Here is a 27,364-nt window from a genome sequence, read left to right on the forward strand (position 1 = left end):
AAATGCTTATAATTTGGGCAATACAACGCTTAACGTGGAGAAGAAAAACCACAGAATTTTAATTAAAAAATCTTCAAGTTTAGGGGAGATGATGCGTACTTACTAAGAAGAGAGCTGTCTTTCTGTTGCTCTCTACACTTCCTGCCTTGGACAGTAGATAGAACCATGTGTCTGCACATTAAAACCCAATTCACACTCTAAAGGGGGCTACATTTAACTATGTAACCTGAGTAAGAATCACTGTGACACCTGCTGCCTTGTGTTGAGAAGATAAATGTTTAAGTGTGGTAATTTAAATAATTAAACAATTTTAATGCCTCCCTATGCTCACAAATTTGAACTCGGTAGTTAGGGAGCCCTTAGAGGGTGGAGGCTTGGGAGAGAAAGTGCATCGGTGGAGGTGGGTTTTGTGGCTTTATAACCATACCCTGCTTCCCCTGTGTAAATACATAAAACCCAGCCAGCATTGTTCTTACTGCTGTGGTTTTTCTGCCTGGGGCCATGTATTATTCCCTGCCCTCTGGGATCATAAGCAAAATAAATCCTTTCTCCCTTAAGTTATTTTCGTCAGGGTATTTTGTCACAACAGAAAACTAATATCCTAAAGTTAATAACGGTTTTCTTGAGTGTACCTTCAACTTTTACTAATGGCTTTTAAAAAATGTCTTTAATGTGATAGCTTTCCTTCAAGATGGCTCTTTCAGGCACCTGTTGTTTTAAAATTTCATTCATTCATTCATTCATGCATGCATGCATGCATTCATTCATTCATTCATTCATTCATTCATTCATTCATTCATCTCTTTTTTTAAAAACTGGGGTTATGGATGTGCCGTGGTGCGCAGAGAACAGATAAGAACTGCCCAGAGTTGGTTCTCCTTCTACCAAGTCAGCTGTGGGGCTAGAAGTCAGGTCATCTGGCTTGGTTGCAAGTGCCGTTACCTGCTGAGCCTTCTTGCTGGTTCCATTCACTGTTTTTTTAAGTCATAAATCACATAGCTACAGAAGTTCTTTTATTCGTAACTTTCCCTTCCTGGCCCACGTGCTTCAATATGAACTCCGTGGCTTCTCTTTCCCGTGTCTTCGGGAAGAGATCTTGGAGTTAATTCAAGAGCAGCGAGGACGTGGGGTTTACTGAGAACCCTGCCATTTTAGGCTCTCCTTAGGGAAAATGGTTTTCCTGGTATTTAGTGAAACCCAATAGCGCCATGGTGGGTTCCTTTTTGCTGACACTCACTTGCAGTGCCTATCTTGCGTGGCCGTAAGAGCGGGTGTGAGAATTCCTACAGATATGTGGTTACTTCTCGGCTCTCCCTCTCCTTCGCCTGGGCCAGCGCCACGTGGATGCACTGCAGCCACTCCTCCGCGTTCTTCTCATCCTTGGCTTTGAAAACATAGGTCTTGCTGTCTGTGAAGATTTCAAAAGCCCGGGGGAGAGAGCGGTCCCGGCGTTTCTTGGCTACGGCTTTCACACTCTGCACTTTGCTGAGTTCTAGCGGGGAATCGTCAGGGTCGTCCTTCTGAAATGAACGGAAAGGAAAGATCATGGGTAGGCTCCTGATGTAGCCTATTCCCCAGAGGGCCTGGTTCTTTCATATCCTATGGCTTGAGGCCTTTCTGGTTTGGGTACCAAGGCCCACAGAGTCATTAGGACAACAGAAGGCCAAAAATTGGTTCCTGTTACAGTACCACATGCCTTCACAAGATAGCCCGATTACTGAAAGCTATGAGTGAAATTGGAAAGAAATGCTTCACTCATGGTTCTTGGCTCCTTCTGTCACCTCCTGATTACATTAACTATCAACAGGGCCAGGAAGCAGTGAGATCTGGAATAATCTCACCTCAAGATTTTCACTAGTTGGAAAGGCCTAGTGTTGGGCTTTCCTGTGGGGTAGGTCTGGAAACGGGAATTGAAAACCTAGCGTCTGAGTAACTTTTGAAATTTCGGCACTAGAAGCACACGCTCTCCATAAGCATTACTTAGTGATGTTACGTTTATGTCTTAGGAAAGCAGACGTTTAGGGACCTCTGTGACCAGAGTCATCAGATTGGGCTAGCATGAATGGTTTTAAGACAATTAAAAAATGTCTAAAAGCCGCGAACAAATTTTGTTCACTGGAAAATGTACCTGTGGTTGGGCATCTTGCTAACTGTTCTTTTCTACCTCCTTTCTGACAGTCATCCCCCCGCCTCTGCTTTTCGAGGAAAAAGCAGTGTTCTCACCACACACTTTCTAGAGTGTAGTCTCAGCTTAGAAAAGACTCAGGAACACTGACCCCCCCCAAATCAACAGTAGTGTTAGGGAAGTATTGTCATATCAAGACAACATAACTTTTCTATATCAATTTTTTAATAGATAGCATTTGTTTCCTTTCTCCTCTGTGTGTGTGTATGTGTGTGTGTGTGTGTGTGTGTGTGTGTGCATATGTAGACGTCAGGGGTCAACACCAGATGCCTCTCTTTAACACTCTCCACGTTGTTTTTGGAGACAGAACCTCTCACCCGCCTAAGCGTGTCATTTTGGCTACACTGATCAGTGAACCTCTGAGACCCAACTTTCCAGTCGGGTTAGAGACAAGAGCGGCTGTCTGCCTTTTACATGGGCGCTAGAGGTTCAAACTCAAGCCTTCATGCTTATGAAGCAAGCACTTTACCCATTAAGCCATCTTCCAGGTCTAGCATTTCCATTTGAATGTTTAATACTGATTTACTAATATGGCATTGTTCTGAAATGCATTCATAAATGAGATAACTTAAAAAAGAGAGAAGTCAATCAGAAAAATGGATACTTAGAAGTCGATGATCACAGAAGTTAAAACCATTACGTTTCCATTCATGCACATGGTGGTCTTACACAGAACAGTGAGAGGGAGGACTGGAGCTATGGCCTGGTGGCTAAGAGCATGGGCCGTTCTTGCTAAGGACCCGAGTTCAGTTTCTAGCACTGATACTGGATGTTCACACTCGTCTGTAACCTAAGCTCCAGGTGATCGCTAGCATGGTCTGGCTCCCATGGGCACTGACCCATTACACAGACACTTATAACTAAAAACGAAACAAATCTGAAAGATAACCAAGCAGTTGGGACATTGCTAGGGATAGGTAGTAAGATATCTAAGTTCAAGAGAAACAGACACAAGGAGATATCTCCACTAAGGATACTAATACATGTGTTTTTAAAAAGATGCGTGATACTGAGTTAATGTGTTGTGGTATTTTATTTTACTCAGTAATTATATTTAAAGAGGAACATTTTAAAATATTTAAATTAAAGAGAAAATATATATTTTATTTTAAAATGCCAATATTTATAGTACAACATAAATTAAAACCGTATAAACTCATGATAAATGTGTTGATGACATTTAAGATGTTACAAGGTATTACATAGATTTTTTTTCTCTAAAAATTATTTTAGGGGTGACACAGGACAACATTTGAGGACCTCTCCACTATATACTGTATTAGACTAACTTGATTTATATTAAGGATTATTGATAATAAATTGTGTTGTGGTCAGTCTTAGCACAGAAACTGATGGAGAAGAGAGAGTTCCTGCAGTGAGGTAAGGGAGGCCAGGTAAGAGGGACAGAGAGAGCACAGCTGTCCAGCCGGTTTATGGAAATCAAGCCCATAGGAATGTGAATCTGTTCTATGTCTGGGTTTGCCTTTCAGGCGGAGTTCTCGCTGATCTCTTTAAAGATGGCTGTCAAGGATGTGGCTAGATTTCAGCAGGGTTTCCAGCCCTCATGGAAATCGCGCCCTTGTGATGAGAGGTGTTTTGTTCTCTATTGTCTCCCACCACTGAGACACATGCTCTGTCAGATTTCTACAATGCCAAACTGTTATTCCCCAATAAAGATACCAAGCAGCTTCTTCTTTAGAACTTAGTTAAAAGCTTAAAACTGGGGTGAGAAAAATATAGACCATCATCTGAGCGCTTGGAAATAGTTTCATAGACCAGCTCTGTGTTTGTTCTAAGGGTCTGAGATATTTAGTGCATCTTATTCCCGAGTTCTTGAGTAAATGCAGGAACAGGAAATTCAGATGGTAATTTCAAACACTTAAACGGTTTCAATGTGGACTGATGCCAAAAAATATTTCTTTAAAACCCAATAACTCTTCCAATTGAACATGCTGTCACCCTATCACCTTTAGCCAGAGAAAAGCCACCTCTGTATGGCACAGACTAAAAAAGATACGTAACTTCAAAGTTTCACAAAATGGCGTTTTTAAAATGCAAAAATCCTTTTGAGCGAGGTCTGATTAAAGAAATCCTTTCTCAGAATTCATCATAATTCAGACGTACTATACTTAACTCTCACTGAGAAAAATATCTCAATAACATCTCTAGAGAGAACTCTGAAAATGTGGTGCATTTGTTCAGAGAGGACTGCTTAATGTTTAACTCATTTAATTGAATAATGAGGCAATAGTTTAGTTTATATGATGGTTAAAGGGATGTCCCAACTTGCCTGGGTGAATCGGTCCCCAAATAGCCATTAAAACATGGTTCCTGAGTGTGCCTGTATGTTTCTAGAAGAGACCAGCATTTGAGTCAATGAGAAAAAGGTGGATCCCATAACTGGTGGCATCCATCCATCCCTGCAGCACGGAACAAAATCACAGAGGAAGGACTATCTCTGTTACACTAACGGTCTTTTCAGGATAAAGGATAACATCACGTTCCAGGTAAACAGGCAGCACTCTGAGTCTAAGGTCAGCCAGGGCTACACGGTGAGACAGTCTTCTCAAAGATAACATTGCCGTCACCACAGCCACCACCATGCACTGGTGTTTGATGTGGTGGCACACCCTGGAGCACTCTAGAGGCAGAGGCAATATGATCACTGTAAGTTCAAGGCCAGCCACTGCTATACAATAAGGCCCTCTCTTAAGGCCTCCTCCCACAGTGGCAGCATTGTGGGGAACAGAGGCAGGAGACACAGCTTTACAATCAGCCACTTGGGGAGTCTTCCTAATCTCTTAGAGACTCCAACTTAGGCCAAAGTGGAAATCATGGCTTTCACTAGCCAGTCTAGTGCAGAGTTGTGTTGAACAGATTTCTGGATTGCCTTAAGCACGAGGCATTCATATGGTAAGATATTTAGAAGCATGTGTGTGAGCTTCTGAGACTCCCAACGGTGATTTTGCATCTGTGTGCTTTAGGACTGTGGTGGGTTTTGAAGGAAAGAAAAACAATTCAAGTGTAGAGACGTGTCAGAGAACTCACAGATTTCCCCTTCTGAAACAGAAGCTGGTTTCCGGCCAGTGTAAAGTAGCGAGTTTTCCACCTCTTGATGAACTTCCACCTCACTTGCTTCTCCTTGAGTTTGCCTTCGATGAGAGGCTGGCCGTCTTGATTTACAACTACGAAGGGAAGCAGAATGATCAAGCACTTATTTTCTTTTCTGTTATTCACTTGGCACATGATCAAAAGTCATAACTGTGTCTGAAACATGACCAGCGAGGGTCTGCAGAGACCACTCAGTGCTTCCTGGTCTTGCAGAGGACACGGGTTGGGCTCCCAGCACCCACCCTGCGGCTCACAACCACCTCTAACTTCAGTCCCAGGAGGTCAGTGCTCTCTTCGGGCCTCTGACAGTGTCTATAAGCACACGGTGCACATACGAGTACACATGCATCCACAATAAACAAGGAAAACTTTTGCAACAATTTTGCCAACAATTTGTCAACTTGCTCACACCTTCCTGCTTTGTGCCAAGAAGATCATTTCAGGCGTGGTGGTGGGAAAGGGTCGAAAGCCCCAAATGACGTGTTTCATTTTTTTTAAGATTTTAGTTTTAATTATGTGTGTGCGTATGTGCTAACAAGCCCAAGGGTCCAAGTGAGGTTGCTTCGGTCCCACCTGGGAGGGAGAGGAAAGCAGGAGTGGGGAGGGAGAGATCTGGGGGGGAAAGGGGACAGGGAAGGAAAGGGGGGAACATAATCAGGTACTGGGGGTGGGGGAGGAAGAGGACCAAGCCTTGAGGGCTAGCAGAATCAAAACAGGCAACCTCAGGAGGCAGGAGGTGGGGGCACCCTCCAGAATGTACCAGAGAGCTGGGAGGTAAGAGACTTGCCCTGCAGTGGGGAGGAGCTTGCAGAGCCCACTTCTATTAGACAGTCAGGGCATCAAGTGGAGGGATGGAGCTGCCATGCCACAGTCAGGAACTCTGACTCACAATTGTTCCTGTCTAAAAGAACTCCAGGGACAAAAATGGAGAAGAGCCCGAGGAAAAGGAGGCCCAGCGGAGCCAGCTCAGGGGAAGGCTCCAAGGCCTGACACTATTACTGAGGCTATGATGTGGCTATAAACAGGGGCCTGTCATGACCGCCCAACAAGCAGCCAGAAGAGTCAGATGCAGATATTTGCACCCAACCAATGGACAGAAGCTGCTGACCCCTGTGGTTGAATTAGGGAAAAGCTCGAAGAAGCTGAGGAGGAGGGCGACCCTGTAGGAGGACCAGCAGTCTCAGCTAATCTGGTTTCTGGGATCTCTCAGACACTGAGCCACCTACCAGGCAGTGTACATCAGCTGATATGAGGCTGCCAACGCATATGCATCAGAGGACTGCTGGGACTGAGCTCAGTCAGAGAAGGTGCGCCTAACCCTTGAGAGATTTGGGGCCCCAGGGAGTGGGGAGGTCTGGTGGGATGGGGGTTGGGGTGGGGGGCATTGTCTTGGAGACAGAGGGAAAGGGGAGCTGTAGAATGTGGACAGTTGGAGGGTGGACTGGAGTGGGATAAAGTCTGAACTGTATAAATAAAAAAATAAAGAATAAAAAGCAAGTATGTGTACATGTGCGCGCGCGCGCGCGCACACACACACACACACACACACACACACAGACACACGCAGATGAATGCAGTGTCCACAGAGTCTGCAGGAGGGAATGGAAAGCTCCTGATACAGGGACGGGAGCTCTGGAAGAGTGTGGCCACTCCTTCCTACTGAGCCAATTCTTCAGCTTCCCCATGAGACTCCTCCCCCCCTTTGTAGAATGAGGTTATAATAAGAGAGTCTGGTTAGTGATATTTAAATTCTGACAACCAAAATTTTGTGCCTTGGGACCACTTTGTTTATAGTATTCAGTTCCTTAGATTAGACTGAAATGACCACATTTGAAATTTTAGCATAAAATATTTAGTAATGCCATAAGCTTATTTTCTCTTGTAACTTTAGCCCATATCTAGGATAAAAGCAAACATTCATGTTCCATGTCACACGAACAACCTACATCGAACCATTAACCAAGTAGATGTAAGCTGTTTTCTTCCCCCAGGGAACCGACGTTTTCTGTCCTACACAGAGCCTTACTTTCTCCTTCCCACGGCCCTCAGTACTTTAGTTTGCTTCCCTGTGGTGAAAACCCTGACTGAAAGAAGTTTGGGGAGGAAAGGGTTCATTTCATCTTACATCTTATAGTCTATCATTGAAGGAAGCCAGGCAGGAGCTCCAGCCAGACCTGGAGGTAGGAACTATGGAAGACCACTGATCACCAGCTTGTCAGCTGCCTCTCTTCCGGGCCCACCTTCCTGGTGTCCACAGCGGGCAGGGACTCCCACACCAGTTCAGAAGCAGGACAATCTCCCACAGCTGTGTCCGCAGGCCAATCGAATGGAAGCAACTTCTCAACTGAGATCCCTCTTCTCATGTGCCAGCACTGGGCATCTATTTCAATTTAAAACATTCATCTTGAGAAACTGCCCGAATCCAGGAAAGAGTTGCCTTTATCTGTCTGTCCTGGGGCTTAGAGTGCTTATGTCTGCCACTGTCACTCAGGTGCGGTTACTGGTGTTTGCCTCCCGAGGGCCTTTACCTCTCATTCACCTGAGAGCTTTCTGGGGGACTGTCTCTGCGGTCTCCCGCTAAAACACCTGCTGCCTCACATGGTACGGGGCATGCAGTGGAGGAATCTATACGTGTGTTAAATGACTAGACTACCATTCCACATTGTCACAGAATCGGAAGGTCCAGTATAGGTTGAGAATGGAACCGAAGAGTTTCATTTCTCTTACTGGCTGTGTAAGATTTATTGTTAGATTTCTTTGAGAGTGTCTTAGGTTTCAGCGGGGGTGGGGGTGGGGGTGCAACGGAAGACACCATTGTGAGTAGGACCCTATTTAGTGGTATTCAACTGTACCCAATAAAATTTATTTTTTCCATTGCTGTAGAATTTAAAAAATGTTCAGTGTCTACCTGGCTATATGAACACAATTTATCTTTGCTAACTTGACAAAACATGTCCAACATAAGATAATCAAATATGTAGTTTTCATGAACAAAGTTCTCTGAAGGCTAGTTTGACATTCATTTCCTTTTAGGTGTAAAGATTATCCAGTTGAATGCTCTAACAATATGAAAAAGCAGTTAAAAATAAAAATTATACATTATATACATCACGTAGTGGTAAGGACTGTGATGGACTTGGAACGAGAGCTTTGTGGTTGTTGTGCATAGACTGATCTGGACTAGCAAGTCACTGTAATGATGTTCTTCATGGATTTGGATTCTTCATAAACACAGACGTTGCTTCTTTTGTGCTGTTCTACTCCCAACAGTGAAAACACCTACATACCAGGCCACCCAGTACCCACGGTAGGAAGGGAAAAGCCAAAAGGCAAAAGAGGCGACAGTGAAGCCATCAGTGCCCCTCCCACATGAAAATGATTTAACGAAAAGTCTTTAATAACAGTGTACTTTTCTGACGGAAGGTCCCTGCACTGGCAAACTGCTGAGAGAAAAGCGCCATTAGAGTGACAGAAGGAATGAGGTGTGACAGCACAGAATCCGAGAGAGGGGCGACCTAGAGCTATGGGCCTACCAGGCACCAAGAGTTCCTTTAGAAATCCACTGCTCCCTCAAAGGTCTCTCCACAGCCATGTGAGAATTACCTCAGAGAGAAAGTCTATGGAAAGGATTTTAGGAAGGAAATGTTAGCAGAACTTTACAAAAAGCAGAATGGTAGAAATCAAATATAGACATCAGAATCAGTGTCAGAGAATTAAGTAAAAGCCAAGTAATGAAGAGAAAGGAGGAAAAAGAGAAAGAGAAGGAGGGGAAGAGAGGGAGGAGAGTAGAGGCTTAAATTCTTTCCCCGATGCTAACTCATGTCATTCAGACATTTTTGTTTACAATTGTATATAGCTTATGCATTATGGAACACACATCATTTTAATAAGTTTTTCACCCACAGAATTTCCTTATAAACAAGTATAATATGACAGTACTGTGTTTTTATAGACAAAGTGTTGAATTACTTTTTCTAAAGATTGTAGAATTCTATTGAAAACTAAGACATTGAATAATAGGATGAATAGTGTTTGCAAAATGCAGAGGATATTCAAGACTCTCTCACTTTCTAATCAACACTGCACTTTATCCAAAGCAATACGGTTTGGGTAGGGTACTCCCTAACAACTGGATTCAGTTCTTTTTCTTTAATTATCAACAGGCTGAAATGACATTGAATACATTGAAACTCTTAGTGTACTTAAAATCCCAAGTGTTACTAATTTATCAACTAAAACTTTTTTTCACAGAATTTGAATTCAGATCCTTATTTGTTATCACTAACCCCTGTTGTGATCCAAGATGGAACATAAAATAAGAAATAATCCGTGAAGATCCCGAAATGTAGCCGTGTGTCCCAGCACCCAAGGGGAAATACTGCTGTTAGCTGAGAAGAGATAACAGGAGAGTTGGTCTTGCTAAAGAAGGGAGAAGGAATTCTCCAGAAAGTGCAGAAAGGTAGGTGTGTGTATGTGTGTGTGTGTGTGTGTGTGTGTGTGTGTGTGTGTGTGTAAACCACACCAAAAAACCTAAAGAGTCTGAAGACTCAGAAGTGAGTTCCAAAGCATTTACTTGGGGAAAAAGTCCTGGGCTGAGGGCTGAGGACCGAGAAAATAAATCACATTCAAGACTTTGCACCATTAAAAGATTGGCAAGGGTCCTAGGTCGAGGAGGTGGCAGCAAGCACTGTAGGAACCCTGGCAGGGACCAGGTGAGATCTGCGCTGTCCTGCAGGGGTCCAGCAGGAAGCAGATTACATACCCAGGAAGCTGGGTAACTGAGGGTAGTTCGGGAAGCGCTGTTGACACAGGTGTGGGAAAGCACTGGGCAGCGACTCTGCAGGCTTAACATCCACCTGTGAGAGAGTCAGTCTAACAAGGGAGGAGTGCACTTTTTGAATACCTGATTGACTTATTCACATAGACTGTCACTTGTGACTTGGCTGCCTTAGAAGGATCTCCCGTGACATCTGTGGTTGCTCTTCTTTCTTTCTATCTCAACCTTGACTTTGTAATATTTTGGAAAGAATGAGTAGACAGCAACATTTGCATATCTGCGAATCCTCAGGCACACTGACCTCCATTCAGTCTTCGGAGCTTCTTGTTTTGTGTGCTTTTCCCACCTTGAAATATCTCACTGCATATAGACACACCTTAATGCGCATAGACAGCCACGCCTTATTGCCCATAAAGAACCATACCGCATTGTAGAAAAACAACAGCTATTTGAGCCCATCATGTATTCCATTTGTGATATTTGAATTTATATATATTCTTTTCTTGTGGTCATAGGTAAATGGTTTTAAAAGAAGGCATATCTGGGAGAAAATATGGAATTTTCCCAAACTGAGTTTCAAAATAAGAATTTTGAAATAAGAGCTGAGAAAAGGTATACAGTTGTCCTCAAAATAATGGCTGCTGGGAGCTGTGGCTTCTCTGCAGTCTATAGGGAACTTGTTCGTGTGCAGTGAGCATCTCAAAGTTCCTTCTTGGTAGTGTTATGAAGATGACTAAGGATCTTCATAAATGCCATGTTTCTTATGATTTTAGAGTACATACTTCCTTATTAGGGTGAATAACTAAATACAGGAGCACAAAGTGGTCAGAACTGCTCCTGTAAGATGCCATGGGACTAAAGCAGGAACGTGAGATCACAGTCTTATGAAGGTTCTATCACACAACCAAATCATTGCTCATTAGTTTCATATTCACCAAAGTACAGGGAACTTTCCAGATGTCTCTGACAAACCACAGAGTATCAACCTTCCAGACTGTTAGAATGACACTTTCTAACACCTTTAGCCTGTGTTCTGGGGTCACCTTCTTCAGAGTCAGCTGATAGTTTGTGAAAATGCACTTTCCAAAGCACTGCCCCAAATCCATTGTATCTTACTTTTGAGGGGTGGCGAGGGTTTTAATGAGGTCTCCAGACTATGGAAAGCAACGATCTACATGCTCTCTGTCTTTCAAGAACTCCCCGGAAGCTTTGAGTTTTGTAATGAAGGATGAGAATAATTGGCCAAATAACAAACAAAAAAGTAAAGCCAAAAAAATAGCAGGCAAAAATGGTTATGACTTCTTTACAGAATAAAAGACGAGGAGAACAGCATGATCATATACATGTTGTTGGATTTTTTAAAAATTAAAATTACTAAGGGCTTAGAATCAGTATTTGTGGAATTTGGCTTATGCAGTTAATAGTAAAAGGATGGCTAACCTTTTATCCCTCTTTGCCAGCTTCCACGGGGGCCCATATGACACTGCTGGGATCTCTAACTTGGTGGCCTTTCGCTGCCTCTATAAACTCTGTTGTGGTTCACTCTACCACCCCTTTACTGCTTCTGTCCCAGTGGATATGACAGCCCTGGTGTGTTCCTTTCCTCCACAGCCCAGCCGGTAACTTACCAAGCAGGTTCATATATTAAATTCTCAATCCACAAACCCTCTACACAATAAGCTCACAACCTATGGACAAAGATATAAAAACTGCCCTCCTATATGAGACAAAGAATACCCACAGAAACCCTTAGAAATAACAACAACCTCATCAAGCCACAGAATGCACCAAGAGAAATATACACATCTGCCTGTATTTCCATTCCTCCCGGAATTCCTCTTTTCTCTCTTTTCCTATTCTGTTTTCTTAGCCTTCTCCCCATCTACCTCTGCAGTCGCCAATCATGTATCACCTTTACATCAACCCACAGGCTTACACTATTGATGAAACAGAATTCATTTCTTGTGTGCTTGTGTGTGCATATAGCATGTATGTGTGTGCATGTGTGTATATAGTTCAGAGGACAACCTTGGGTTTCATTTCACAAGGCTTTGGTCTAGAGCCTTGCCTAGCAGGGGTAGACCAGATGGACAGTGAGCCTCAAGCCTGCATGTTTCTTTCTTTCTCTCATCTGGCATAGCTGAGGTAATGCCACTTGGTATAATCTTTTCTGTCCATTCTGGGGATCTGAACCCAGATCCTCATTCTGCAAGGCAACTGTTTTACATTCTGAGCTGTCTCTTCAGGCGGGTGAACAAGCAAATAAAATCTAAGGGCACTCTTTAAGCAGGCAGACATTTTATCAATTCTGAGCGGTATGTCTACTTTTATGAGGGACTCATAATGGAGAAGGGACAAATAAGAAAAGATAAGGAAGTAGAAAGAAATGGAGATAAATGTTCAATCTTCGGATTAAACTTTTAACATGAAAGAGTTTTATACACATAGCCCATGTAGGTCTCATTAATGAGCTCTTATGATATTATTGGCAACATCTTGTAACTATAATTTGTGATCTATAGTAGACTCTTCATGCTGAGATCTGGGCATGGAGACAACCTGCAGAGAAGGAAGCTGACTTGGGGCTGATTTACATTATTCTAGGAAAGGACTGATGAGACCGTATGACAGCAAAATCATCCATCCATCCATCCATCCATCCATCCATCCATCCATCCATCCTTCCATCCATCCATTCATCCATCCATCCATCCATCCATCCATCCATCCATCTATCCATCCATCCATCCATCCATCCATCCATCCATCCATCCATCCATCCATCTATACATCCATCCATCCATCCATCCATTCATCCATTCACCTGCCTGCCCACCCACCCACTCACCCATCCATCTATCATCTGTCTGTCTATCTGTCTGTCTATCTATCTGTCTATCTATCTATCTATCTATCTATCTATCTATCTATCTATCTATCTATCACCTATCTATCTATCTATCTATCTATCTATCTATCTATCATCTATCTATTATCTATCTATCATCTATCTGTCTATCATCTATCTATCTATCATCTATCTATCTATCTATCTATCTATCTATCTATCTATCTATCTATCACCTATCTATCTATCTATCACCTATCTATCTGTCTATCTATCTATCACCTATTTATCTATCTGTCTGCCTATCTATCATCTATCTATCTATCTATCTATCTATCTATCTATCTATCTATCTATCTATCTACAAAGTGTAAAGCTGCCATAGTCATGGTAGAAAGAAATTTGATTTTTTCTCCCTAGTTTGTCAAACTGCCAATAAATCCATTTTCTTTACTAAAATCTATTCCCCATTGCAGTCCATTGAGCCCCACAGACACAGCGCCAGGGCAGGCGAGAGCTGGATGGGCACTGGGCGACTCTGTGCCTCACGGAGGAGATCACCTAAACATGGGCGAAGGAGATCCTAAGAAGCCGAGAGGCAAGATGTCCTCATGTGCATTCTCTGTGCAAACCTGCCGGGAGGAGCACAAGAAGAAGCACCCGGATGCTTCTGTCAACTTCTCAGAGTTCTCCAAGAAATGCTCAGAGAGGTGAAAGACCATGTCTGCTAAAGAAAAGGGGAAATTTGAAGATATGGCAAAGGCTGACAAGGCTCGTTATGAAAGAGAAATGAAAACCTACATCCCCCCAAAAGGGGAGACCAAAAAGAAGTTCAAGGACCCCAATGCACCCAAGAGGCCTCCTTCGGCCTTCTTCTTGTTCTGTTCTGAGTACTGCCCAAAAATCAAAGGTGAGCATCCTGGCTTATCCATTGGTGATGTCGCAAAGAAACTAGGGGAGATGTGGAACAACACTGCCGCGGATGACAAGCAGCCCCGTGAGAAGAAGGCCGCCAAGCTGAAGGAGAAGTACGAGAAGGATATTGCTGCCTACAGAGCTAAAGGAAAACCTGATGCAGCGAAAAAGGGGGTGGTCAAGGCTGAAAAGAGCAAGAAAAAGAAGAAAGAAGAAGATGATGAGGAGGATAAAGAAGATGAGGAAGAGGAGGAAGAAGAGGAAGATGAAGATGAAGAAGAAGAAGATGATGATGAATAAGTTGGTTCTAGTGCAGTTTTTTTTTTCTTGTCTAAAAAGCATTTAACCCCCGTGTACACAACTCACTCCTTTTAAAGAAAAAAATTGAAATGTAAGGCTGTGTAAGATTTGTTTTTAAACTGTACAGTGTCTTTTTTTGTATAGTTAACACACTACCGAATGTGTCTTTAGATAGCCCTGTCCTGGTGGTATTTTCAATAGCCACTAACCTTGCCTGGTACAGTCTGGGGGTTGTAAATTGGCATGGAAATTTAAAGCAGGTTTTTGTTGGTGCACAGCACAAATTAGTTATATATGGGGACAGTAGTTTGGTTTTTTTTTTTTCTTTCGGTTTTTTTTCTTTTGGTTTTATTTTGGGTTTTTTTTTTCCCTTCATCTTCAGTTGTCTCTGATGCAGCTTATAAGAAGATAATTGCTCTGTTAACTGAATACCACTCTGTAATTGCAAAAAAAAAAAAAAAAAAAAAAAAATTGCGCGTGTTTTGTTGACATTCTGAATGCTTCTAAGTAAATACAATTTTAAAAAAAATCTATTCCCTAATTTGTTTGGGAATACAGGGAAATATAGAAGACAGCCCATGAATGTGCATATTTGCTAATCCTTTTGACTCAGCCATATGTGAAGAAAATGTGTGACCACCTAGTCTCCAAATTTAAAACCCTGAGGAGAATCCAGTTGCCAGGATCTTTCCCTCTCACTCCACTGTAAGCAGTGGTTCCCTGTAAACAAAAAGTTATTGGTAAACTGGTAACAGAAAAGGCTTTTGTTTTTGGCCTGGTATTATTTTCAAAGATTATTATGAGGTCATTTGGTGTTATGATTTGGAAAGTTTTGGGTAAACTCCTATGATCAAGACTTCCAGGCAGAACATGAATGAACACAGAGACAAAGATCTCCAAAGATGTGGAAAGAACAGGGGAACTTCCTCACCTGAAATGCAAATTATTTAAGAATTTGAGAATAAATTGGAGGTAAACCCAGCCTAAGAGTCCTTGTTTCTGGATGTCTGTTGCTTTTAATTTGATCTTCAGCTCTGGCCTCTATCTGCCTCCTCCTTCCCAGTGTGGGTCCAGATCAGATAACCAGGGAAGACTCTCATCCTGGCAATGGCAGACAGTTTGCACCAATGTCTTTACAAAATGCTGAGGAAAGGAAAGAACCATTATTGAGATGATGTAAAGTCCGAGGCAAGCACTGTCTGAACTAAGACACCAGCAATGATGAATCACTGTGCCAGTCCTAAAGCCAAAAGGCTATGAAGAAAGGGTCTCAGGCAACGCTTCTCCATCCTAGCCTGACTCCTACATACATTTGCTTCTGATATCTCTTCTGAGAATAAACACATTCCAGAACATTCCACATCGGCTCAACAGTACGTGGCATAGCACCCCAAATCCCCCAAAACTGAAGAATGTCAAAGAAAGAGGAAAAACAGCCAGTAAATATTACAAAAATACAGCAGCCCCTCCATGCCAAGAGCTGGGCAGCAGAAAGCAGCTGTCTAAGGACAGACATAACCTGCGAGGTTGGACGCATCCTGGGTGGAGTTAAACTGTCTCACAACAGTCTGTACAGACTCTGGCTTTCATCTTATGTGTTTCTATTGTAAGTTCAGCATAGTGGAGTGAGCTTAGATTCTTCCTCCAGTTCAGTCAAATCTTAAATTAATTAATTTTTCTTTGTCACTTGTAGTTTTTTAACTTCTTTTGGAATAGCTGTTGAGGTGTGGACTTAAATATTCAGGAACAAGTGGGCTGATAGTTTTAAATGTTGACTACTTTCTCATACTGTCAGAGTATGGTAGAGCTTGCCTGATGTGGGGATATATGGACATTTGCACAGTGGTGCAAAGTTTGTGATAGAAAGGGTTAACCTGTGGAATGCAATTCTAACCACACTCCTGTCTCTATATGTATAATAATCTGGACTTCAAGACATAATGTTTTCATGTGATTAAAAGAAAAAAAATGCAACAATTTTCATCTGCTATAGTTCAACACTTGACATCAAACTTTTGGACAATAAGCTAAAGTTTAATATGTCTGTGTTAGAAGCACTAACACACACTACATCATATGATGTATATTTTAAGTGTATATACAAACAAGCATATGTGTACTAAGGTATATGTAAGCACCCATAAATTTTCAACACACACATATAAAAACCACATACATCCTGTTAAATAAAATGATATTTTTTATAGCAGTGCTAAAAAGAACTTGTTTATAAAAATGTTTATATAAAGGGACATGTGACACAAAATATATGCTGTAAATGTATTCAGGTGAATTTCTACTTTTCTCCTTTTAAAATTAATATTTGTAATTTGTAACTATTGACAGAGAAAAATTTTACTACTGAAATTATTCTAAGATACAAGATTTGGTGGCTATGTAACAATGATATTCAAACTGAAACATCTCCAAGGAGGATGGAGTAGGTTCAAGAGATTCAGAAAGGAAACAACTCACAAATATCAAGAAGTTCCTGAATCAAACAAGATCCACAAGGGTTCTTACTCCAATTTATATAAGCACTGAAAATATACCGGGGTGGAAACTCTTCAACCAGCTGCACTGTTGGGTGAAGACTCTGATCATCTAGCTGCCTGCAGAGAACTTGGAGGTACAGCTGTCCTTAGTCCTCATCCAGACTGGACGAGCTTTTAGTGATACAACTACCTCTGTGTCATTCATGCTCCATGCTGTACAGAACCTTTTGTCTAGGCTCCTATAAGTTTGTAAAAATTGAAAATTAGCCTTGTGTGTTTCTTTCTTAGAGAACTCTGTTTAGTTACATAGGCACAGATGGTCCGTAGGCTCCTTTTTAATTGTGTTTATTTTCTTAGTGTTGTTTTTTTTTTTTTTTTTTAGTTCTCTATCTATTCTAGATGCAAATCCCCTATCAGATATGTAGTTGGCAAAGACATTTCCCCAATTCTGTAGCTTGCCCTTAGAAGATAACAGTCTGCTTTGCAGTATAGACTCTTGATATGAAGTCCTGCTTGTTGCTTGTGGGTTCTAGTTCCTGGGCAATCAGGGTCCTATTGCAAAGGTTCTTTCCTGAGCCTGCATCCTGAAGTCTATTCCCTATTTTTTTCTTCTAGAACTCTCAGAGTTTCAGGTGTAACACTGAGATTTCTAGAACTGATTTGTGTTCAAGGTGAGAATGGAGAATCAAGTTTCATTCCTATACTGTAGAGATATCCAGTTTTCCCAACAGCATGCTGGCTTTTCTCCATATATATTTGACATCCTAGTCAAAAATCAGAAGGCTGTAGGGGTGCTGAATTATAGCTGGGGTCTTGAGTCTTGTCTTGGTATGTTGCCCAGCTCATCTTAAACATCTGAATTTCCCTTCGCAGTCTCTTGAGTGCCTGGGACTATAGATGCAGAGTGACATGCAATTTTTATTAAAAAAATTGGTAGATGGACTTTAAGGTGTGGGTGGTAGATAAGAAATCACTTCTCAGTAGCAAATTGAAGAAGAGTGAGGATAAGAAAAAAATATTCCAAAGAGAGAAAGGTTTACAAAGGGCATGTGTACATTCATGCGCATCCATCCATCCACCCACCCACCCACCCATCATCTATCTATCTATCTATCTATCTATCTATCTATCTATCTATCTATCTATCTAATCTATCTATCTGTTAGTGCTTATTAAACATGGCTGTGCCCTAGGCCTGGAACAATACATGGTTCCTCTTGTTTACTCTCTTGGGAAAGACTCATGCAGATATGCCACATGCAGTGTAGACATGCAGGCAGAAGACAGAAAGAGTAAAGGGAAGGAGAGTTTATCCAGCCTTGGAGTAGAGAGAGAGATGTGTGTGTGTGTGTGTGTGTGTGTGTGTGTGTGTGTGTGTGTGTGTGATGCTGCAGTATAGAACTAGAAGTTGAAAGATGATGAGGAAAGGAATAGAATTTCAAGACAATAAATCATCTGGGTTGATGAGCACATGTTTATATTGTTATGGATAATTCAGAGTATCAGAACAACAAGCTGAGGCTCAATTTTATGTAATTAACCCATACACACTAGTCACCAACAGCGGTGCTATGACCTGTGAAATCTTTAGTGTTGTGCTGTTTGTGGCACTCTGACAATACTTAGCAGATAAGCCTGTGCTCAAACCTGTGTGGCCGGAGGAAAGATACAAGACAGCCCCAGCATTGCACAAATCCAAAGTGGATTCTTTCACTGTGTTGAAGTTCTATGAAATTAAATGGTGAAGTCTCATTTGTGGACTCTAGCTCTTTGTGGGCTTACAAGATGGCCCTATTCATGTTGGCATTTGACATGGAAAGGCATGTGAGCCACAGGAATGGTGTGCACTGAAGAAGAGTCACACCACAGTTCCCAGTTTCTTTAGTGTCTGAAGATCGTCTCCCCGCCATGAAGGCCTGTCCACACCAGCTGTATTTAGAATCCCTTCTGCTGTGTGATAGAAAGAGCAGCATGTTCTACAGCGAACATTATATCAGTTCTACAGAAGGATCACCATAGAACATTATTCAAAAAAGAATTCTCCCGTTTTCTTTTAGAATCCATGGAGACTCCCACTGACAACCACATTCAAAGTCTAAATATCAAATGACTCAGAGCGCGACTCCGTTGGGGGTCACTCAGATTTATGAAGGATGGTGAGTGCCAAAATTCTGAGCCTATGACCTACTTATCCTCCTACTTAAAAACAACGTGGCAGACAGTAAGTCCCGCAGCCCAGGCAGCCTTCAGTCTCTTATTGTCACAGCTCCTGCAGGTCCAAGCCTGGCAGCTGTAAAGGGGCTTTGCGTGGTTTCCCAGAAGGCAGTTACGTTCGCTAGATCCTTCTTGCTCAACCTCTGTTCTCTCGTTCACTCGAGTGATGGCTCTGTGGTATCCAGACAGGTCTCAGAGGGCTTCCGAGTTATTTCTGGGATTTTGAAATCATCTGCTTTGTACCTTTGTAAAATGACTATTGGAACTGAGTCAGCAATCGGACTGGAAATAGTTTCTATTGAAATCATTAGCCACATGTAACAATTAGCCACTGATTACCACATCAAAGTTCTCGCTCTTGTAAAATAAACCGGAGAGGCAGATCACATCTAAACAATTAAACTTCCTTTTAGACTTTACAGCACACTAGAACATTGTGGAATAATTGTCATGGAAATTTCTACAACTCCATGTTTTACTTTGGACTGGCCCTAGAGGATGAAATTCAGTTTCTGGAATTTGCTTATCTTGTAGAAAACACCAGTTCGACTAGTAGGCAACTGTTCGACCTTGGACCAAAATGCTGGTTGTATGTTTCCCTTTCTTTTCTTTGTAAAATGGAGTCAGTAATGACAGAAAAGGAAGAAACACACATGTATAACATGCAACAACACATTAGTTAGAAAAGTAAATTAGCATGATCTCAGGGTCTCTCTAACTTTTACCCTCACTCAATTCAGTAGTATTGAGCACTAACTGTCAAACTCCAGCAAGTTTCTGTGTGAATGCGAGAGACTGGAATACAGTGGTAAGAATTTCAGCTGGCCTAGGACGTATGTGAGGTGACAATACAAGTCAGTTCATGACTGTTGGCTTCTGAAAGACCCATACAACCGTAGCCTGGACATGCTAAGAAATGCTTTATATTTCTGAATTTCCTTCCTGTTGTATAATTTGCTTATGGCTTGTTCCCTATTCGTGGAGAGGGTGGGCAGTCGTTAAAAATATTGAAACGCAGACTATATGAGTACAATTACTGTATTATTGATTAGTCCCTGTGGGAGGGAAATGCAAAAGTCAGCCGATTCAGTCCTTTCTATTAGAAGCTGTGGTGCTGTGGCTCTTGGGTGTGAGCAGGTGGACAATGAGGGAGGCTTAACATACCTCCCTAACTCCGTAACATTACACGTGCCTGTGTCCGCTGTGACACAAACAGGGAGCACAGTGACAGAGGGATAGTTGGCTACTCCTGAGCTCATGCTGATTCCCCGTTGGTCCAAAGGTTATATAAGAAACGCCTGCTGTTGAGCGGTACAATAGATCTGCACCTGGATGCTGGTCTGTTTCCTCGGTTCACTCCTCCGGCCTCCCGCAACCCCTCCTGGGTCCTGGTTCCTACAAGAGTCCAATCCAGCCATGTTTAGGGTCCCCCTCTCACAGCTGGCAGGGATTCTGACCCAAAGCGAGCACACGTGGGGTCAAGGGTTGTACACAGCACACAGCTGGACATAATACAGCCTGTGTGAGGCTGGCCATTTGGTTTCTCTGTGGTGAGTTCGCTTATGGAAGAAACAGGACCAAAGTTCTCTTACCAGGCTCCCAGTGCCCTAACTATGGTATTGTGATGTGTATTTGATATGGTTAACTCATCTTCACCCTCTAGAAGAATCACATTTTAATATTAAGGGATTTTTGACTTTGCCGTTTCTAAATGTTTGTACACACTCACCCATTCAATAAGTATTTACAGTATGTTAGGGAACAAGATTTTTCTCATAGAAGGTTCCTGGCTCTAGCTGGATTGTGGATCCCTTCTAAAGTAGAGGCTCGGCACCATCTTCAACTTTCTGTCTCCAGGTGTCCCGTAGAAGACACATAGCCTATGCAAAAGGCACACATGCATATGTGACTAATGGGCTGCATTAGGCTGACTGTTCATGCCACAGCCCAAGTGTTCATCTGTGTCTTACTCATCTTTCACGATGAAATTTAAACACAACATGAACACTAATGCCACCTCCCCGAGGAATACATTTGGCTGCAGGATTATGCTAGACCTTTTGCTTAGATCAAATATATAATTCATATGCCTATATAAACAGAAGATGAAATCAACAGCGTATATAAACTCTCCAGGGACTCATGAATGGGAGAATAACAGTTTAGAAGAGGATTTCTCTCTGTCTCAAATCCTCTTTCATGTAGCCCAAGGAAATGAGTGCAGAAATTCAAATACGCTGAACTTCTCAGGGCCAAACATTTTGATCCAATATGTTCTGCTGTAAAGTATTTGGCCTTGTTAGAGTTTTTATCACTCTGTGTTCCCAGCCTGTGCTTCATGGTGGGAAAAACAAATAAGACAGTGATGTGCAAAATGTTCTTTTCAAGTGTGTGGCAGTGAATTTGAGAAAACACACATTAAAGGAACACCTGGTACCATTTAGTTCTTTTTCCCGGGGCTTCCTTCAGACAGGCTGACTTAGCATTTTTTTGAATTAAGGACTTAGCTCACTTGGAGTGAACATTCTGAAGAGCCATCTCAGAGCTACCTAAGGGAGAACCTTATTGCACCATGTTCTCAAATAAGCTTCTTAGATGCTCTCTCTCTTTGCATGCGAGGTAGAACTCTAATTAGAATATTTTACAATGGAGGCATTCAATCCCCCAATTTCTCATTTGCTTGAATTAACTTTTAAAAATCTGAGGTTCTGGTATGGCCTTAATCCAGACTCTGTAATCAGCCCACAGTCTGTGCATCACTAATGCGCCATCCTTCCCTGTCAGCTTCAGCCTTCTGTATCTCTTCCTCTGGGTAATGAATTTTAATTCGTACTTCTCTGTAAGCCCCTAGCATCTCTGGTCAAACAAACACTGGTTTTTTGTTTTGTTTTATTTTGTTTGTTAAGATTCAAGCCTCAATGTCTTTGAAGTCAACAGAAGGACAGACTTGCCACAATGGTTACCTTTAATATGATTAAAAAAAATTCTTAAATTGGAGGCAAAGGTCCCAGAAATGCAGCATTTACTTGAACTTGTATTGACTAAATCAAAGTAGGTGTCTGGTAGGCATAGCAAGATGATTTGCTTTTACTCACATTTACTTTTAGTCAGGGTCTTACTTAGGTGAACAGACACCATGACCTAGACACAACTCTTATAAGGACAACATTTAATTGGAGCTGGCTGACAGGTTCAGAGGTTCAGTTTATTGTCATCAAGGTGGGAGCATGGCAGCATCCAGGCAGGTATGGTGCAGGAGGAGCTGAGAGTTCTACATCTTCATCTGAAGGCTGTTAGTGGAAGGCTGGTTTCCAGGCAGCTAGGTTGAGAGTCTTAAATCACATGCCCACAGTGACTCACCTATTCCAACAAGGCCACACCTACTCCTCCAGGGTCAGACCTAATAATGCCAGTCCCTGGGCTGAGCATAGACCATCACAGTCAGGTTAGTATACTAAAGTCCTTGAGCAGCAGAAAAAGATCAGGGATGGTGAATAAGGGTTAACAAATGTTTGTTTCCAGTGAACATGGTTAATTCATCAAGCAACATCATATGTCAATATGGCCTGGGTGCTCAGTTCCATGTTTAGTGTGGCCTCTGTTCTTTGAGGCTCTAGAACACAGCTGGACAGAATGTTTGCTTTCTCTAATCCTCAGGTTCATCTGGGTGAAATAAAGGTATTTTCAGAGTTCTCTGTTCCTCCCTCCCGCCCTTCTTTTTTCCTTCTTTCCTTCCTTCTGTCATTTTTTTTTTTTTTGTTTCTCCTGTTCCTCTTTGTCCTTTAAAATAACACTGGGGAGTGAACCTGGGAGTTCACACTTGCTGTGCAAATGCTCTACCATAAATCCAGCCCAGTCTTGTTTTCTTAAGGTCAGAGATCAAAGAGGTCAAAGATGCCTTGCCCTCCTTTCTGACTCTGTCTCTCTCCTCTCTAGTGTCCTGCCATATTATTATTATTATTTTAAACATAGCCACTCCAGTGAGATCCCTTTCTTAGTACGAGGTGGAGATCAGACACTACTTTAAATTAGTATAACATAGGATATTTACCAAGAAGAAGGCCAATTAGAGCCACTGGGCTCACGGATCCCTGTAAGTCCAAGGGCAGGGGGAGCACAACTGGTTCTTCATGACAAGTGGGGCCACTCACCGGTCGCCTTTTCCGGGTTGTTACACATGAAGCATTGCCACGCCCCTGCTGTTTCACTGAAGCCAAACACGTCAAAGAACCGCACTTCTTCCAAATGGAGCTGAAGCTGGTCCAGATCCTGTCTCAGGAATACAAAGCACAGAGGGTAAGCGTGCCGGCCTGCTGTAGAGCATCTGACACCAGGAAGAGGGGGTGTGGTGCCGGGATGGCTGACTCTGGGACCAAGAGACCATTGGGAGGGGCTTCTCCTGGCCATCCTTGGAGAAGAACACTTGGCTCAGACTCGTTCAAAGAGAATGCTCTTGAAGAAATGGTGCTGTATTTAAATTTGATATAAAATTGAGAACGACATGGGTATTATTTATACCCCAGACAGTGTTTTTATAAGGTAGCTTTTTAGAAATTGATGGAAAAGTCCAGGGGTCAGCTCATTTGCTTTCCTCTCCAATACTGCTTAGCCTGATGGCTTATCTTAGATCTAAATGCAGATATTGTTTTCTGTTCCACAATGCAGCTCTGTTGGTTTTGGTGGGAAAGCATCTCTGAAATCCTTTGTCAGTGAAGTAGCTGTGTGTTGAGTAGTCAGTGGGATCTGACATACTGAGATGGCTCATTTTTAGATGGTCTACGGCATAATGCCATGTCAGTGTGCTCAGGAGGGAGGGAGGGAGAGATTCCACTGGAAGATGAAAAGATATTAGCCTAACGGAATGAACACGTTCTACTGTCCTTGAGGAACCCATCACGGGTGTTATCAGACAGCAGCGCTGCCCTTGGTCCTTCTGAGGACTTGCCTTCTTGCTGGCCTTGCACACAAGTCTTCAGCCTCCTTTGCTGTGAGCATTGGTGAACTGTGACTTGACTTTCTTGCCTTTGGTTCTGTACTTTCATCTTTCCTACTTAGTGTGATAACTTAGCTCTCTGAAAGGCCAGGTGCTATTTGTGGTGTTAGACGCAATACCCGGTCCCACCCAGAGTTGCTGACTCTCCATTTGTTGGCTCAGATGAGAAGCACGGTACATTCTGAGCAGTTTGAGACCCAAACTCAGTTGTTGGGTTTATATGTCCGCTGCAAGTCCCTGGCAATAGATGTTGTTGTTGTTTTTGACTAGTCAATAAAGAGCCAGTGACCAATGGCTGGCCAGGGGGACAGAGGTGGGACTGATTCCAAGAGAGAAAATACAGGACAGGGAGAATGGAATCACCAGGCAGAAGGAAGGAAGAGGAAACGAACATGAGACCTGTGGAAGATGGAGAACCAACCCTATAAGAATCAGGGAAAAGCGGCCCCAGGGGCCACTCCCCCAATTAGGCCTGGGGTAGCAGAGATAAAGTATAGATTTTAGAAAGTAATAACTCAGGAATATCAAAGGGGAGGAGTGCGTTAGCCACAGAGAGGTTTGGAAGGGGCCCAGTCACGGAGCGGGCTAAGGCATATTAACAAAGGATGGGCACACGTGCATCTCTTTCATTTGTGAATCCAGAGCTTTTCGGTGGGTGCAGAGCCACAGTCACAGCTGCCAGGAGCGGAGAAGGCAATCCGTGTCCACCCCTCACTCAGCCTGCTTTGATAACAACTGCACCCCAGTATCTAGTATGGTGCTGGCCATGGAGTGGCACCATTGGTTTGTAGGGACAATATAAATCCCATTTGCCAAAGAACTATATGAAAGGCACAATGGTAAAGTAAGATTCTCTTTAGAGAACAGTGGTGCGCACCGGAAGATAAAGACAACAAGGACAGGGGTTTTGTTTGTTGAATTGGATGCTTGAAACCTCAGCCTCTGAAAGTGCGTGTCACACAAATGCACACTAAACACGGGCTTCTGATGAAAACCACAGGTTAGGCCTTTCCGTGCCTTTATTAAGACAACTGTGCTTTACAGTCTGGGATTAGACATTTTGAAGGCTTAACATGCTGAATTTTGGATTTCTAATATTAGAGGCATTTTAATAGGCTGTGTACATGTGTGTATGCGCGTGCAAGACACACACATGCATTCATGTACAGGAACACACATGTACACATACTTGAATGAATGTTGTTTTAAAAAATGATTTAAAATGTGTTCATTAGAAAAAAGAAACTTTTTTTTAAAAAGAATGTTCCCCAAGATAAACACCATAGAAGCACCTGGGAGCTTTATAGGTTTCAAAGGATGAAATCCATATTAAAATTTATGGGAAGAAAGCAGATGTTCATAAATATCTGTTTCAAACCTGCAAGGTCTCTGAAGTCTGTCCTTGGCCATCGGCATGCAGATCAGCCTTTGTTTTTTACACAATTAAAGATCAGTTCTTCATTCCCCACAAACAACCACCAGCAAACAAAAGGCTTAGCACATAGGACTTCCTTTATTTTTCCTGTTCAGAGACCAGGCGTGTCCCGGGTTGTTGCCTATAATCCACACATGCTTTGGCAAAAAGCTACTTGAGAAGTTAGGACAGATGGCCAGCTCCATCCCAGAGCTCAAGTTCTGAAGCCAAGAGCAGGCTCAGCCCTTCGGAGGGTTTAGGTGTTGTGCACAGGGATCCACGCAAGGAAGATGGAGCTTACTGACAGGAACTATTGAAGTTGGTGGTAACAGAAGGAACACATGTAATTTCAAGTATCTGTGGAAAATCAAATTAAATTCGTCACAAAACAAGCCAGTGCAGACCACCACTGGCACGTTTAGGGACTGTGCTTAAACGTACTTAGCGTCACTATTTTAGCCTTATTCTCATACTTGTTTTTATAGTTATTTTATACTTATTTTTACCCTTTTTAGTCCTTAGTTTTGTCCAAGAACTGATATACAACCTCTCCCTCTCTTTTCATCTTCTTCAAAGCAAGAGAACTACAGTTGATTTAGAAAATTACAATCTTCCTTTTAGCTACCTAGACTCCAGAAGAATGAAACAATAGTTCATATCTAATCTCCATCCCTTTCTGGGTATTTTAGTTTTAGTGGGATTGTGGAGACAGGGTTTCAGATGATCTACACACATATGTGTGTGTGGTATGTCTGTGGTATGTGGTGTGTGTGTGTGTGTGTGTGGTGTATGGGTGTATGGTGTGTGTATGTGTGTATGGTGTGTGGTGTGTGTGTATGGTGTGTGTATGTGTGTGTGGTGTGTGTGTAATTGTGAGTGTGATGTGTGTGTGTGGTGTGTGTGTGTGGTGTGTGTGTGTGGTATGTGGGTGTGTGTGTCTGTGGTATGTGGTGTATGTGTGTGGTGTGTGTGGTGGGTCTGTGGTATGGTGTGTGTGTGTGTGTGTGTGTGTGTGTTTGTGTGTGTGGTGTGTGTGGGTATGGTTAAAGTTGGGGGTGGAGGTGAAGGCAACCCAATATCTCAGCAGGTGCAGACACTTGGGTAAGGGACTTTCCACCAAGTTTGCTGACCTGAGTTCAATCCCTGGTATCCATAGTGGAAAGAAAGAGATAACTATTCCCAGAAGCTGTCCTCCAACTCATGATATACATCCCACGACATCCTCCAAGTATGTAAATACATGTAATACTTGTCTGTAAAGTGTATAGTGGACTATGTGCTGAGGGAGGGTACTGTGGAAGAGTTTTCTAGAAATTAGCCAAAGCATGCATATGGAAGAGCCCTGGCACATTTAAGTTTTTTTCTAAAGCTCTCAGTGCACAGAAAGAAAACATGGGCCTGCTTCACATGCTGTGTGTGCTTCTGGTTAGTGGGACTTCTAGCCTCAAAGTGCAAGTGTCAGATAAGAAATAGAAACGCTTCAAGAAGTCCCTGATATTCTTGCACATTAATAAGGACTTCATGCTTTACTCTCTATTCCCAGAGTGCTCACCCTAGCTATATCCCAGTCCCAGGTGAAATCAATTTATGGAATATAATCAGCAATTCATCTTTATATTGGCCTACATTGGACAGGCATAAGCAAGAAACACTACGCTGAGTGCATAAATTAACAAAAGAGATTTTAAGGAATGTCCACCTTATAACTCAACCGTTTTATTCTTTCAGCTCCTGGAAAATACTGCGACTGAGCTCAGTGCAGCTGGTGTGTCAGAGATTATGGATAAAGGGACAAAGGTAGCATAGTTCTATAGTCCCAGAAAGTGGAACAGGACACTGAAAGATGCCTTCTCTTTGTGTGTGTGTACTATAGGGTATCTTACCATGTGACCTTTGACCCTTCACCTTATGAAAGCTTCTTCATAGAAAGTCTGACTTTTATGATACTTTGTCATTTTTGGAAATACAGTGAGTAGTGCTTTGTCCACAGTATATTTCAATAAACTCTTATTTTACTAATCAAGGTATGCAGATCTTAAGAAATGGGTCTTGCCATGTTCCCCAGGCTGGCCTCAAACTCTTGTGCTCCAGAAACTCTGCTTTAGTTTCCCT

The 27,364-nt window shown here is 42.4% G+C and overlaps 1 protein-coding gene and 1 pseudogene across 4 annotated transcripts in view; one reads left to right on the plus strand and one right to left on the minus strand.

Moving 5' to 3' along the window:
- Positions 1–1,283: 1,283 nt before the first annotated feature.
- VEPH1 (ventricular zone expressed PH domain containing 1) overlaps positions 1,284–27,364 on the minus strand; it is a gene marked incomplete at both ends in the record, with an annotated part of 209,794 nt that continues 183,713 nt past the window's right edge. For all 3 annotated transcript variants that reach the window (XM_080916322.1, XM_080916321.1, XM_080916320.1), the window contains 3 exons: positions 1,284–1,520; positions 5,234–5,370; positions 22,997–23,114. In XM_080916322.1, coding sequence (XP_080772448.1) covers positions 1,284–1,520; positions 5,234–5,370; positions 22,997–23,114 — 492 coding nt within the window. The remainder of the gene's footprint in view (positions 1,521–5,233; positions 5,371–22,996; positions 23,115–27,364) is intronic.
- LOC308420342 (high mobility group protein B1-like) lies at positions 13,489–14,136 on the plus strand (annotated as a pseudogene). Its single transcript has one exon. The product of its transcript is annotated as a high mobility group protein B1-like (transcript).

Source organism: Micromys minutus (genome assembly GCF_963924665.1).
Source record: "Micromys minutus genome assembly, chromosome: 4".
Classification (NCBI taxonomy): Eukaryota; Metazoa; Chordata; class Mammalia; order Rodentia; family Muridae; genus Micromys; species Micromys minutus.